Source organism: Natator depressus, chromosome 1 (genome assembly GCF_965152275.1).
Source record: "Natator depressus isolate rNatDep1 chromosome 1, rNatDep2.hap1, whole genome shotgun sequence".
NCBI classification, from domain to species: Eukaryota; Metazoa; Chordata; order Testudines; family Cheloniidae; genus Natator; species Natator depressus.
Window position 1 is genome coordinate 240,299,359 of NC_134234.1, and position 15,763 is coordinate 240,315,121.

Here is a 15,763-nt window from a genome sequence, read left to right on the forward strand (position 1 = left end):
TTACTGTGTTTATTTCTGCCCTCACAAAGGCCGCAGAGGAAGACTCCCGCGCCCGAACTAATTCCCCACAAGACATCTTCCCGAGTTTAGTGAGGCGGTATGGTTCCCCGCCGCCCCGGAGAGAGATGAGCCCTGGCTAATCTGTCTACACGTGGTGGAGAACATGGGCATGATCCCTCGACCCCTGTGAGAAGGGGTCTTGGGGGGAATGTACCCCAGAAAAAGCCATGGATATGGACAAACTTATCAAGTTCCTGACTGAGAGCCAGGAGCGGCAGCTTCCTTGCGGCTGAAGCGCCGGTGGGGCCAGCTACCAGAGCCCACCCCCCAGGGCTAGAGCACTCTAAACCCAAAAAGAAAGGGGGCATTCAGACTGAAGTGCGGAGTCTCCCCTGCGGGCAAGAGGCTCGCTCGGGGCTTTGGGCCAAATGCCCTAAACTCCCACCTCAACAAGGATCCATGCCCACTGTATCGAATGTCCTGAGGACCAATCGGAGTCCACCCAGGGGCCCAACAGGCTGCACTGAGATGCATCTGACTGCACTGAGATGGACTGCAGCTTCAGCCACGTCTGTGCGGGAGAGACCCGGGCCCTGCTGCCACAGGTCCCCAAGATCACAGTTCTGGTAGTTGTCGGGGACCACCTAACCCTGGCCCTGATCAATTCAGGCTGTGGCCAGATGCTAATCCGTCAGACCTTGGGGCCCCAGACCAACCCCCACCTGGGGACGATCCGGCTGAATGCATCCATGGCGGCGTGCGGCCCTCCCCCAGTGCCTGGATCCCGCTAACGGTGTCCTCGGTCACACAACAGATGGTTGTCGGCCTGGCTCCTCGACTAGCCTACCAGGTGATTCTGGGGCGGGACTGGCCTGTGTTCGAGGAGATCCTCTGCTCAACCCCTGCACTGGAAGGAGATTGCCCCGAGGCCCAATCGGAGGAGGAGACCCCGGACCCTGAGGGAGGGACCGAGGAAACCGAGGACCCCCTGCCTGGGCCGACTGTCGAACCCCGACTTAACACCAACTTTTGCCACGATCAAAGAGCAGACCCCACTCTTAGTTGGGTCTACAAACGACTAGCCGCTGTCGATGGAGCCGTGATCGACCCACATTGTGCATATCAGTGGCCCCGTTTCGAGCTATGTCATGACCGTCTTTACCAGGTGGAATGGGATCCATGCACGGAAGAACCACGGACGCAGCTGCTGGTGCCTCGGTGCCACCGGCGAGCAGTAATGAAGCTTGCACACGACACCCCTGCCGCAGGGCACTTGAGCCATGAAAAGACCCTTGCCCGGATTTTGACATGGTTCTTCTGGCCCAGCGTTCACCAGGAGGTGAGGAACTATTGTAGCTCCTGCCCAGAGTGCCAGTTAGTGTCTTCCCCCACGGGTGCCCAAGGCCCCTTTGGTTTCCATGTCCATAGTGGAGATGCCATTTGAGCGGGTGGCCATGAGCCTGGTGGGCCCGCTCCCGAGAAGTGCCGGGGGATTCCACTATGTGCTGGTCATCATTGATTATGCTGCCCATTTTCCCCTAGGCTGTGCCACTGCAGAGCACCACTGCCTGAACCATTGCTGATGAACTAGTGAAGGTCTTCTCTCGAGTGGGCCTGCCCTGGGAAATCCTAACGGACCAGGGCACCAATTTCACCTCCTGGCTGTTGCAGCAGGTATGCGAGCTCCTGGGAGTTAAACAGTTACACACCTCCGTCTACCACCGACAGATTGACGGGCTGGTGGAACGATTCAATCGGACCCTGAAGGAGATGTTGCGCAAGTTTCCCCCAGAGGAGCGACGCCGGTGGGACCAGATACTCCCACCCTTACTGCTGGCAATCTGCAAGGTACCCCAGTCATCAACAAAATTTTCCTTGTTCGAGCTACTATATGGCCGCCGCCCACGGGGCCTGTTAGATTTAATGTAGGAGACATGGGAGCAATCTCCATCTCCAACCCAGGGCCTCCTGAAGTATGGTCTCCAGCTCCAGGAGCACCTTGTTCAGGCTGGAACCCTAGCACGCAAAAACTTAAAAGCTGTGCAGGAAGTCCAGGCACGAACCTATAACCAGGAAGCACGGGTCCGAGCCTTTGAGCCAGGTGATCCGGTCCTGCTCCTCCTACCGTCGAGCGAATTGAACCTACTGGCCCTTGGGCAGGGTCCCTGTGAGATGGCCCGGAAGGTCGGGCCCGTCACCTATGAGGTCCACCAGCCCGACCGGCGCAAGAAGACCCAGCAATATCACGTGAATCTATTGAAACCATGGCGAGAGCGGGAGGGCCTATTAATTAACCCTTACCCGCCAGAACCAGAGTTGCGTCCCAGCGCGCCCCTGACAGAGGACCCTGCAGGCCCCCAGCTTGGCAACACACTCACAGAGGAGCAGCGAAAGCAGGCCCAATGCCTCCTGCAGGCTTTCAGGAGAACCTTTATGGTCCTACCTGGTTACATGACCCTGGTCCATCATGCCATCCAGACCAAGCCAGGGAAGGTAATCTGCTGCACCGAATGCGGCAGGAGGTCGAGGAGGAAGTACAGGCCAGGCTAGCCCTAGGAGTCATCGAGCCGCTGCAGAGTGAGTGGCGCAGTCCAGTGGTCTTGGTTCCCAAACCTGATGCAACACGGTACTCCTGTATAGATTTCCGGGGAGTCAACACCATCTCAAGGTTTGATGCATATCCTCTGCCCCGTGTGGATGAAGTGCTTGGCCGCCTAGGGGAGGCCTGTTTCATCACCACCCTCGACCTCAGTAAGGAGTACTGGCAGATCCCGCTCGACTTCATCTCCAAGGAGAAGACGGCATTTGCCACCTCAGCGGGACTTTACCAATTTACCCGAATGCCCTTCTGCCTCCTTGGTGATGTTCCAACAGCTAATGGATCACCTTCTATGGCCCCATCAAAACTATGCTGCGGTGTATTTGGATGATGTAGTCTACAGCTGCCGGGGGGGGACCACCTGGAACGTGTAGCCGCGGTCCTGAGATCCTGGTGAAAGGTGGGACTAATGGCCAATCCAAAAAAGTGTCTCATTGGATGGCAAGAGGCAATGTACCTCGGTTACACCATAGGGGGAGGATGAGTGAAATCCCTTATGGGAAAGGTTCAAGCACTGGCAGCCTGCCCGCCACCCACCGCGAAAAGCCAAGTGTGGCAATTCCTGGGGCTCGCCGGCTACTATCAGCGATTCATCCCCCCCGTTCGCTTCCATCGCAGCCACCTTAATGGGACTTTTGACTAAGGACAGCCCCCGGTGCGTGCCGTGGACCCAAGAATGTGAAGACACCTTCCGGACACTAAAGGAGTGCCTCTGCCAGGAGCCGGTCCTATATAGCCCACAATTTGACTGTGACTTCATCCTCCACACAGACACCTCAGAGGTAGGGCTTGTATTAAATTATTCCCCCGTGAGAAGAACTACGCGGTAATAAAGAAAGAAGCACTTGCAGCTAAATGGGCCTGTGACAACCTGCGGTACTACTTCCTCGGGGCCCCATTTACACTAGTCACGGACCATGCCCCACTCCAGTGGTTAACCAGAATGAAAAACAGTAGACTAAAGTGCTGATATCTGGCATTACAGCCCTATGCTTTCGCCATCGGGCATAGGGCCAGCAAAGACCATGCAAATGCCGACTTCCTCTCCTGCCTAAGAGGGATGGAAGAGCCTGGCCCCAACGAGTGGGAGCCAGACTTGAGGGGATGTGTGTGTAGTGAGGCGGTGTGGTTCCCCATCACCCCGGAGAGAGACGAGTCCCTCCGGACACCAGAATTGGTGGAGCCAGGGCGCTCTGAGCCCGCCCTCCCAGAGGGTCAGGCGTTGCCCCAGAAGTATAAAGTTCCAATCTCAGGGCTCACTGGGAGAGCAGCCGCCGGGGAGGCCAGACACCTCTGGCCTAGCTCGCGATTGGGAAACCCCAGCGGCCTGCAGTATACCTGAGGACTGGCCTGACCTGCCCCGCGCCAGCTACCCGGAGGAGTTGCTGAGTCTACCCCTTGCCAGCTATCCCGAGGAACCCCTGGTGCTGGACCCCCCTGAGGACACCACCCTGACCCAGGTACCTCAAGAGGGGAAGTCTGGAAGTAGCCCAGGGGCAGCCGACCCTAGTCTGGCTGCGACACTGCCAGAACCCATGTCCGTGTGTTGCGGCCAGGATCCCCACTGACACAGCAGTGCGTCTTCTGCTTGCTGCTAGGGCCCCAGGCTGGGACGCAGCGGAGTGGGAGGCCCTGCGGGTGGCAGTCTCCCCCTCTCCCAGGCCCTTTGGAACCTAGGGCCTGGGCTCACTGTGTATCTACTGTTGTTGCTCAGCCCTGGCCTGAGGGCCTGACTCACCATTGCCCCACCCTGACCTAGGGCCTGGGCTTACTGTTTATACTATTGTCGCTCAGTCCCTGCCTGAAGGCCTGAGCACCTGACTCACCGTTGCCTCGCCCTGACCTAGGGCCTGGGCTTACTGTGTTTATTTCTGCCCTCACAAAGACGCCGCAGAGGAAGACTCCCGCAGCCGAACTAATTCCCCATCTTCCTGAGTTTAGTGAGGCGGTGTGGTTCCCCGCCGCCCAGGAGAGATGAGCCCCAGCTAACCTCTCTACAGGCTGTGAAAGGAGCAGCTGCCTTTAGCTGAATATGTACAGGATCTATGTTTCCTACTTCATGAACTTGGACTGATCCTGCCTGGATGTGACGGGTCTGCTCGCCCTAGGTCCCCTGCAGCTATAGTACATCTGTGTTTAGGGAATATTTTGATGTTGCTCTTTATTTTAACATTATTGACATAAGAACAAGGGGAAATGCGCTTTATTTAGACCCAATTGTTAATTATCCGTCATAGGAAGGAATGTGGGTCTGCAAGACTGATTCTGGCAAGGGAGAAACAGATCTAAGAAGAACCAGATTTGCCTTTGAGAGAAGGAGCCCAAATCTTTGTTCCAAACATCTGTGTTTTTTATCAAAGGACGGGGGCAAAGGATGGGAATATATACCATTTGTTCCCTGTGTCTGATGAAGCCCTGAGGGCTGTTGTGTCAACCAGGAGGGAATGGCATTTGCCTGCCTTGTGTCTGCCCTTAGACTGGGGTGGGTGGGTTCTTAAGTGTGGAATCCAGCTGCTCTCTTTGGAAAGGCAAATTAGGAGATGGGAGAAGGAAAGGCTGGAGACTAAACCAAGATCCTGGCAGCAGTTTAGAATCAACTTGAGAGAGCTGTCCTGTTACTGCTGGGTAAGGAGGACCCAGTTTGGATACAATAAGATTTCCTCTTACCTTCCCAAACCTTTGCTCAAACCGGTTTTAAGTGTTGAAAAGTATAGTCAACGTTTATTTTCTGTGGGCTTTTCTTATCTTCTTGCCTTTCTGCTCTTCCAGGTTCTGGCCAGGACCAGATGCAGAAGTGCTGAAATAGCATGAGGACGGTGGTGCTTGTGATATTTCCAGGACAAGAAGAAGAAAGCTGAGAGGCTGTTCTCTTGCAAGATCTACACAGTTTTGCAGGCCCAACAGGTCCATTTAGTTCAGATAGGCATCTACATTCAAGGGTGTTTACCTGAGCCTTGATGGTACATCTCGCTTGTTCGTGTAGCTGGTAATGAGTGGTTATGATAATGTGGAGTAGTAAAGATTCCTCCATTTGCCACCCACCCACCCACTCTCTCTCTCTCTCTGCAGGTGCCTTCTTCATCCCCTACCTTATCTTCCTCTTCAGTTGTGGGATCCCAGTGTTCTTCCTGGAGACAGCTCTAGGACAGTACACCAGCCAGGGAGGGATCACCGCCTGGAGGAAGATCTGCCCTCTCTTTGAAGGTGAGTCAATGAATGGGTTTCTCAGGTCCATGATGGAATTTCTGGGTCTCATAGGTTTTTGTATGAAAAATTTCAAAAAGTCTAGTTCTTGTTCTGAAGCAGAATAAAAACAAATGACAAAATCTTGACTTTTTTTGTTAAATGGAATTCTAGTTTTCTGGACAGCCCTTTAAAACCACAGAGAATTGACCTCACAACTATCCTGAAGTTTTATGATCCCCATTTTACAGAGGGGGAAACTGAGGCAGAGAAAGATTAAGTGATTTGCTCATATTGGCATTTACTGATATTGGCAGAGCCAGGATTAGAAGCTACCTCCTACAATCATAGAAGATTAGGGTTGGAAGAGACCTCAGGAGGTCATCCAGTCCAACCCCCCTGCTCAAAGCAGGACCAACCCCAACTAAATCATCCCAGCCAGGGCTTTGTCAAGCTGGGCTTTAAAAACCAAAAAGGATGGAGATTCCACCACCTTCCTGACCCTATGCTTTTTCTCTGGCCTCATTCTTTGGGCGTGGGATGTAGTTAGCAGTGAAAACCCTTTTTATTTCTGATTTCTCCCCCATGATGAAACACATCTGGATCTCCCACCCTCAACCTGAATCTTACAGGATTCTTTGGTGAACCAAATTGCTCATTAATCTGCCATGCCCCCAGCTCCAGTGGGATGGTTTATGGCACTATTTGAAGCTAAAGTCTGCTATATTTGGGGCTAGCCTGGGGCCATTTCCTAACCCCTGTCACTTTCCCTCTTAGGAATTGGATATGCCTCACAAGTCATTGAATCCTATCTGAATATCTACTACATCGTCATCCTATCTTGGGCTATCTTCTACCTGTTCAGCTCCTTTACTGCTGTGCTTCCCTGGGCCACCTGTAATAATCCTTGGAACTCAGGTACAACTTCAGCTAGTCTGCTTCTGGAAAGAGGATCTGGGTTTGAAAACTTTCCATCAAAACTGCTTTTTGACAGAAAATTGGGTATTTGATTAAACAAATTTTTTTGCACTGCTTGCTTTATGTGGAAAATTTTGAAATATTCAGCTGAAAACTAAAATATTTGTATTTCAATATGCAGTTGTGGGCCAAATAGGTGGTGTTTGGTTTCCTCATGTGCAGGGCTGGATTTACACCTTGCATGCCCCTAGGCAGCTCCCCACACCTTCCCTGGTGTCTAGGCAGCTGCGGGGCTCCCATCTCCAAGCTCCCCACCCCTGCCCGCAGGGGCTTAGAGCTCCAGAGTCTCCTGCCACCCATGACTCGGAGCTCTGGGGCTCCTCACTGCCTATGGAGGCTGGGAGCAGCGGAGGGCCCCCCGCCACCTGTGGCAGCCAGGACCTGCAGGGTCCCCCCATGGTTTGTGGCAGCTCGGAGATCCGGGGGCCCCATTGCCCCGCAGCACCCGGGAGCTGTGGAGTGATCCCCCACCCGCAGCAGCTGGGAACTGTGGCGGATTAGCCACTGGGCCAATGGGGCCCATGCCCAGGGGTCCTTGTCAACTGGGGGTCCCCAGAAAAATGGGTGCTCTGCTGCCCACCCTGGCGCTCCTGCCCAGGAGCAGCGTCAGGGTGTGGGGGCTTGCCCCACTCCCCTCACCCATCTGGCGCTCCTGATGGGGAGGGAGAGAAGCCCCCATGCCCTGACCCCTCTCCCCAGCAGGAGTAGTGTGTGTGTGTGTGGGGGTGTGGCGGGGCAAGCCCCCGTGCTCTGACCCCATTTCCCCAGCAGGAGTGTGGTGGCAGGGGGCGGGTGTCGGAGGGACTGCAGATGGAAGTGGTGGGGAGGGGCCCGCACTTGCTCTGGCCCAGAGCCCCATAAACCCCTTATATCTGCCTCTGGCCGGGAGCTCTAGGGGTCCCCGCTGCCTGGCAGCAGTCAGGAACTGTGGGGTACCCCCACAGCAGCTTGGAGCTCCTAACCATTGCGGGCGGCGAGGGTACTGCCACTTTTAACTTTTAGGCATCCCGCCACCCAACCTCCTCCACCCACAGACCCCCCACTACCCCAACACACACATACCTCCCCCACGCCCCACTGCCCAGCGCCCCTCCACAAACCCCCCATTGTCCAAAGCCTCCCCAGAGACCTACTCTCCCGTGCTCTGCCCCCTGGCTGCACTCACCAGCCCCACTGGGAGGTGATTGTGTCTGCTGGGCTGAGCGAGGAGTGCTTCAGCAGGGCTGCATGGGGCCATCTGCCACTCAGCCAGCCCTGGCCCCACCCCTGCTGGGACCTGAGAGTGGCAAAAATTGAATTTTTAGGCATCCCTAGTCATGTGCCTAATGGGAAATCCAGCCCTGCTCATGTGCCCATTCTTCTCTATGGGCTGAGTTCCCCAGCTAGACTACTTCTCCCATGATGCACCATGGTCAGGATGCAACTGCCTTCTGTCACCATGAGGAGAGACCGTGGTGCATCATGGGTTAGGTAGTCCGACCAGGGAACTCGGCTCATAGTGGGAGCATGCGGCATCCAAACTACAACTCTTATGGCAGCATTTCTGAATCAAAATGTTTTGGTTTTCAATTTTTCAAAATTTTCAGCGGGGGAAAAAAAGCCCATTTTCAAAGCAGCTTTAGTCTGGAGTCCTCACCCCACTCTAAGCCATGGAAGGAGCTTTTCACTGGAGCTGGCACTGCCCTTATCTAGTGTAACGGGGTACAGCACAACCAACGCATTGCACCTCAGACCCTCAAGCATCTGGGCCAGCCTCCATCACAGCAGAGAACTGTTTGTTCAGTCAGTCTTTGGCTCCCTCAGGCCAGGTCTCTGCTAGGAGTGCACTGTCGTTATAGCTACACCAGTGTACTGTACAGGCAAAGCACTTCTCAAATGGTTGCCGCTTATACTGGCAAAATTGTGCTTTTTCCAATGTAGCTTATTCCGGCCCCCCCTCTCATTCCCTAAGTAAAATAAGCTATGCTGGCAAAACTCTTAGTCTCAAATCAAGGTTGGATGTTTTTCTGAAAGATTTGCTCTGGGGATTATTTTGGTGAAGATCTATGGCCTGTGTCATCCAGGAAGCTAGACTGGATGGTCGCAGTGGTTCCTTCTGGCTGTGGAATCTGTGGATCTATGAAAGTTCCCCTTTCCACGTTCAGTCGACTCACAGTCCTTGACATACCCCTGACAGGGCTCACTGCCTTCCCCAAAGGGGGATCTGACTCTCGCAGCTCCACATGCAGAGCTTTATTTGTGGGGAAAGCCAGGGAAATTACTCTCTGAGCTATCTCTTAACATTAAATAACTTTCCAGCCTGGGTAACCATAGTTGCTGTCCCACAATACCCTGCATTCCACCACCATCTGGGTTCTATTCAGTAGGGAGCCTCCACTTCCTGCATCCCTCTGGCTGTTCCTGGACTAGGATTCTGGCAGGGGTGGGGGGCGAGTGATGTTTTACAGGGCAGTATGAAGTGTTTGTGTGCAGCTGGAGTGAACAGGGAGGAGGTGGGAGGGAGCACAAGGCTGAGAAGCATGAGAATTCTCCGGGCTCACTGACTTGCTTCCTCCTTTGTAGATTGCTGCGTGGACTTTCTGAATCACTCTAACTTGGAGAACTGGACAGCGCCTGCTAATGCCACCTCCCCAGTTACTGAGTTCTGGGAGTACGTACCCCGGATTCAGACTCCTCTCTCCTGAAGAGGTCACAGCAGTGTGAATACTCCAAATGGAGTCTCTGTAAGGCCAAAAAAGATGTGCAAGTGCCACATCTCAGAACCCAGACCTATGGCACGTTGCACATCATGGGGCACATGAGCACGCTCACTGCACACGCAAACTTGCATACTGACTGGGCATACTGATTGACAGAAACCCACGGGGCATGTGGGCACTCACTGGACACACGCTGTCTCACCCCATGCACCACACAGCCCCAGAGGTCAGACATTGACCCTAGCCGAGAACGCTTGCACGTACACACACGGACACGTTCTTTCTGACATGGCAGATGCACTCAGCACCCGCAGGTTGTGGATACACAGGGCCTGAACACATGTTGGTAGGGCCACCCTGACAGACACCTAGTGGGCACACATGTACGCACACCAAGTGTGATGATCTATCTAGAGCAGGAGGCCAGGTGGGAGAGGGCTGGAAGACATTCTGCAAAGATGCTCTGCGGTGAAGCAGGAAGAGACAAAGTAGCTTTTCCCCTTAATTCTAATTGAGTTCCGTGTTCAGTGTTAGAGGAAAGCAACTTTTTCTGTGATTCTTTACTGCTGGGCACTTATGCACCCTGTGAAAACACCCAGAGAGCAAACAGACGTAGCACCTGGGAGGAGTGCTGCAAGGAGAAATGTTGCAGAATACACTGTAGGGAATCATCCGGCACTGGCCCTAAGAGGGCGTGAACAATATGGGACTTGTAATTCAAAGGACTCACATTCACAGCCGTGCCCACACCCAATCTAGAGAAGTCATAGGAAGCAAGTGGGAATCAGGGGCTCAATCACAATAGCACGTTTTCATCCATCTCTTTCAAAGTGCTTTGCAAAGGTGATCCGTATCCATTATCCCACTTAGCCTGTCTGGGTATGTCTACACAGCAACTAGACACCCACGGCTGGCCTGTGCCAGGTGACTCGGGCTTGCGGGGCTGTTTCATTGCTGTGTAGACATCCAGGTTTGGGCTGGAGCCTGGGGTTCTAGAACCCTGCAGAGTGGGAGGGTCCCTGAGTCTGGGCTCCAGCCCAAGTCCAGGAATCTACATTGCAGTGAAACAGCCCTGCAGCTCGGGTGACCAGATGTCCTGATTTTTATAGGGACAGTCCTGATTTTTGGGTCTTTTTCTTATATAGGCTCTTATTACCCCCTCCTCCCCCACCACCACCTATCCCGATTTTTCACATTTTTATTCTGGTCACCCTACCTGCAGCCAAAGCCTTGCGAGCCTGAGTCAGTTGGCACGGGCCAGTTGCAGGTTTTTCTTTGCTGTGTCTCAGCTTCCCCATTGGTGAAGTGACTTGTAAAATGCCACAAGAGGAGTCAGAGGAAGAGTTGGGACTTCAGTGTCGGGCTCCTGTGCCCTGGACCCATCCATCAATAGCTACAGAAACCATTGTGATTTCAGTACAATGTTGCCAGCTACCAGGGAGCCACTGAGTTTTGGGGCGGTTTTGGCCCGGAAGACACAGAGTTGTCATAGATATTAGGATAGTGAGAGGCTGCAGGGGAGCTGTCTGGGCATGGTGGTCAGCTCTCACATGGTCCCCGTTAGGCTGTGTTTACACTATGAGTGAGGGGTGTGGTCCTAGCTCTTGTAGATATACTGGTGCAAGCTCTCATCTGAGCTAGCATTCTTAAAGTAGTTGTGTAGCCATGGTAGCATAGGCCATAACCATAAGTGTTCCTAGAGGGAGCCACAGAACATAGGGTGGTTGGAGGAAACAAAGTAGCCAGCAGGTGAATGGGAGCCATTGATGATACCGGGGGGCTGCAGGGGAGGCTGCTGATGGAGTGTGTCCTGCGACGCAGCCAAAGGGATTGCAGTGATGTGAGACTGGGAGTGACTGTGCTGTGAATGCTTGGGGGCTGCAATGGGGCTATTGAGGGCTTTGGGAGAGTTGGAGAGCCCAGGCTGACTAAAGGGGGAGGTGGGACTGCGGGGGCCAGGCTCCTTGGGGATTCCAGAGAGACCTGAGGCATTATGGTGACCAAGAATACAGTCTTGCTGTGAGGACTAGGGTGATTGGAAGCAGCAGTGATGGGGGAGATTGGGCAGCCGTGCTATGGGATGTGTATAAAAACTCTGGGCTGGAGGCTGTTGGAAGAGTCAAGTCTGGGATGTTAACCTTTCTCTTCCTGCACTGGCAGGAATCGAGTCCTGGGACTCTCAGACGGTATTCACAATCTGGGCACTCTGCGCTGGGAGCTGGCTCTCTGCCTCTTGCTCGCCTGGGTCATCTGCTACTTCTGCATCTGGAAAGGAGTCAAGTCCACAGGCAAAGTAAGAGCAAACTCTGTCCCCTTAGTCCCTAAACCTCCTCCTAGCTGCCATTATATCTCTTCTCCACCTTCTTAGCCTTCTCCATGATACAGAGAGAGAAGAAGAAAGGAGGCAGGGACCACACAAGACATAGGGCCATACTCAGATTGGCATGGGTGGGTGCAACTGCATTGAAGTCACAGCTGCTTATGCTGGGTCTGAATTTACTCCATTATGAGAAGAGCAAAGAAAGTCAATCAAACAGAGAGGAGACAAGGGAAAGTGCTTAGAAGAAATGGTGAAATCCTAGACCAGCACTGTCCACTGTAATGGTGAAATCTTGTGAAAGATGTTGCTTCACCATTCGCAACACACAATCATTCAGTTGCTGATGCACAGTCCCCAAGTGGTCTGGTGGCTTTTGCAACATTAGCTTGTTTTACTGTCAAATCTCCAATCACCAATAATAAATACCAGAGCTGAGTGAATAACCCACTAGAAATAATATCCTTAGGGGATTCTTCTCAGTTACTTCCCATTTCCTCATTATTTGTAATTGCTCAGTTTGGGGTTTTTTGTCTTTTTTTTTCTTTAACTCAATGGATTGCTCACAAACAGTGTGCTGCTGTGAGCATTCCACACTTGATATTGAAAATCTGAGCTGGCCTGGCTGGTTGTGATTGCATAAGTCACATGTTATTGTTTCTATTCCTGGATTGGATGAGCATAACATATTTAACATGGGAGGCCTAAAGAAGCCACTTGGGCTTTAATGGTGCAGGGCTGGAGTATAACCCCCTGAGCAGTGGTGAGGGTAGGTTATACTACTCAGGGTTGGTCTTGCACATTTCTAGAGGACGTGTGACAATCACTGAGGTGTGAGTGACCAGTTTCTTCAATCCCCTTCTTCCATAAAAGATGTTTCCCACTATTTGCTCTCTCTCCATCCACGAAGCTCCCATCACTCTCGCCTTTTTTGCTGATACAGGTATTGGGACACATCCTTCACAATAGACACATCTCTTTAGTTCTGCGTCAGTGAGCTGCTGAGTCCACAGGGCTGTCTTCATCTCCCATATTTAGCCTTTTTACCACTGTGCTCCTTGGCTCAACTTTCATATGGGAATGTGTGGAGCCTGCAAGACTCTTTGCCTTTAATGGAAATGTACTGAGTTGCTCTCTCCTGCTTGCTGCATATGTGTGGAGACACAGAGAACTCAATTAAAATTCACGTCTCCTACCCACTCGTCTCTCTTTGCACTTAAGAAAACAATCAAATAGTGAAGTATAAATATACAGATTTAAAATGATGTTGAAAAACTGGAAAGGTTTCAGAAGAGCTACAAGAATGATCTGGTGCCTGGAAAATCTGTCTTACAGTTAAAGCTGACCAGGAAACGGTTTTCCTGTCCTGTGACAATTTTTGAGATTTCAAAAAACTTTTCCCATCCTGAATCAGGACAAAAGATCAAAATAGTAAACATTTTCACAAACTGAGAAAAAAAAATTCAATTTGGGTCAATTGAAACACTAGTTTCAATAATTTTGCAATGTTTCATTTCTGTTACAAGTTTTCAATTTTTTTTTTTACTTCCATTAGTTTAGCTTTCTAAACCTAAAATTGTTTTGAACTGGTAAGCCAGAATTTGTCATGTTGACAATTTTGATACTTTTTATATAAAAAAACATTTTGAGTAGAGATTTGTGTAAACTGACCCTTTTCCATGAAAAGTTTTTTGGTTTTGGCAAATCCGCATATTTTGATGGGCAAAAATAGTTTGATCAAAAAATTTCCAACCATATCTATTGACAGTGAAAGACTAAAAAAAGCTCAATCTATTTATCTTAACAAAGAGAATGTTAAGAGGTGACTTGATCAGTCATAAGTATTTACATGGGCAGAATATTTCTGACAGGAGATGGCTCCTTAATCTAGCAAAGCCATAACAAGATCCCACGGTTGTCAACTGAAGTTTGACCAATTCAGACAAGAAATAAGGTGCAAATGTTTAACAGTGATTAATTAACTAATTAAGTAATTAATTAATTGAGTAATTAACCATTGGAGCAATATACCTAGGAATGTGGTGGATTCTCCATCATTCCAAGTCTTTAAATCAAGACTAGGTGTTTTTCTACAATAAATGTTCTACCTCAGTCAGAAGTTATGGGCTTAATGAAGAAATTGCTGTGTGAAATTCTATGACATGTGCTATGCACGAGGTCAGACTAGATGATCGCAATGGTCCCTTTGCCTTAAAATCTACTAATCTGATGGGATGCTGTCAAGTAATTTAACTGTCCTGCTCTGTTTCTCACTGTCAGAAAAAGTTGTGCTTTGGCATATTATGAACAAGCAGTGGAGAGTTCACAGAATCTCTTAAAAAGTACATACCTTGGTTTAATATTTGCAGTGGTGTAAGATTATTTGCAGAGATCACCTACAGAACTTTGTAGTCAACAGGAAGTCAACTCTTGACTGAAAGTTCATTTTTAATAGTCAATACTTAAAGGCCCGGTACCAGTACCTTAATGGTTACTAGAGCTGGGAGAATAATTCATATGAAAAGTCTGAATGAGTAGTTTTTTTTAAAACCAGTTCACTTTGGCCACATTTGTTTTCCTTTTGTGTTTACTTTCCTCATACTTTGAATAAATCTGGTTTACTAGCATAAATGTTCACAAAAAGTGAATTTCAGAGACAAATTTCAGTGCCAGCAGTGCTTGTATGCTCCTCCAATCAGGGAACAGAAACAGTACCATCTGACTTATTTGACCAATCACAGTGAAATAGCATAGTTTGACGTTTGAATATTTGCTATCAATCCATAGCATGAACAAAAATTCAAAAGGATATTATTTGAGTGAATCTGAATAATGAATACATTTAGGGAAATTGCAGCTTGCTCACTGATATTCAGTTCCACAAGCAGAAAAAGGGGCTTAGCTTAATGATGAATGACTCCAACAGTTCTCAAAACGAATCCATTTAATTTTCAAAACAAAAAAGGGGACAGGAGGGCTTTACAAAAACTGTGGTCAAGGCTTTCAAAAACACATCAAGATTTTGGGGGCTCTCAGATTCAAGTTGAGATGCCTTAAAGAGGCTCAATTTTTCAGTGTAGTGAGCAATCACTCTTTGAAAATCAGACCTCTGCCGGGTGTCTCAAATTGCTGCCCTGCCCCCCTCAAAATCACTGCTCACTTTTGGAAATCTTGGCCACGAATAAAAATATTTTCATGGCCTTTAATTAGAATTCAGTGACAGCAGAGGCTTTGGGTTTTTAAAGACTCAGGTGTTGTTAATAATAGAGTTAGGGGATTTGCTTTGGATGTATAACCTATAGGGTGACAAGGTCCCCTTTTTATCCTTCTCTCTGCTTCCAGGTTGTTTACTTCACTGCCACATTTCCCTACTTGATGCTTTTTGTCTTGCTGATTCGAGGGGCCACCCTGCCTGGTGCTGCTGAGGGGATCATGTTCTATCTGAAGCCAGACATTTCCAGGCTTGCAGACCCGCAGGTGAGTGAATACAGCCTGATAAAGTGGGGTGTGGAGAGACTCCAACAAAGTGGTAGTGATGGGAAAAGCAGGGGTCCAGCACCTTGCAGGATCAGGCCTTAATTGACTGCTATCTAGATCAGGTTGGACTGACAAAATATTGAGGCCTCTTTAAAAGGGTTGATGGGGGAATCTCGGCCCAGCACAAATACCGCCTTTTTGTCAGTGTATTTTAAACATATGGATGTGTTAGGTCATTGCCATTTAGGGGCTTGGCAAATGCAGAAGCATCTATTAAATATTCAGTGTATGACAGATGGTTTTGTTGAGCCTTAAGTGAAATGATGATGAACAAAAGGGGAAAAAACCTCTCTCTTCATTCTCTCTGGCCCAGCTTGAGCTTTTCTTGTAAGAGGCTGGAGCTTTCTCAGGGAGACCAGCTTCCTAGTATAAGAGAAACTGCAGTAGGTGTGTAGGTAACTATTGGAGCTATAAATGGTTGGTTTTTATAAACAGGAGCCCCTTTATTCT

The 15,763-nt window shown here is 50.1% G+C and overlaps 1 protein-coding gene across 1 annotated transcript in view; it reads left to right on the forward strand.

The window, feature by feature from the left end:
* The window catches only part of LOC141977634 (sodium- and chloride-dependent betaine transporter-like), a 64,758-nt gene that overhangs the window by 24,929 nt on the left and 24,066 nt on the right, over positions 1–15,763 (forward strand). The window contains exons 3-7 of the mRNA XM_074939159.1: positions 5,669–5,803; positions 6,560–6,700; positions 9,323–9,410; positions 11,620–11,752; positions 15,119–15,253. Of these exons, the coding sequence (XP_074795260.1) occupies positions 5,669–5,803; positions 6,560–6,700; positions 9,323–9,410; positions 11,620–11,752; positions 15,119–15,253 (632 nt within the window). The remainder of the gene's footprint in view (positions 1–5,668; positions 5,804–6,559; positions 6,701–9,322; positions 9,411–11,619; positions 11,753–15,118; positions 15,254–15,763) is intronic.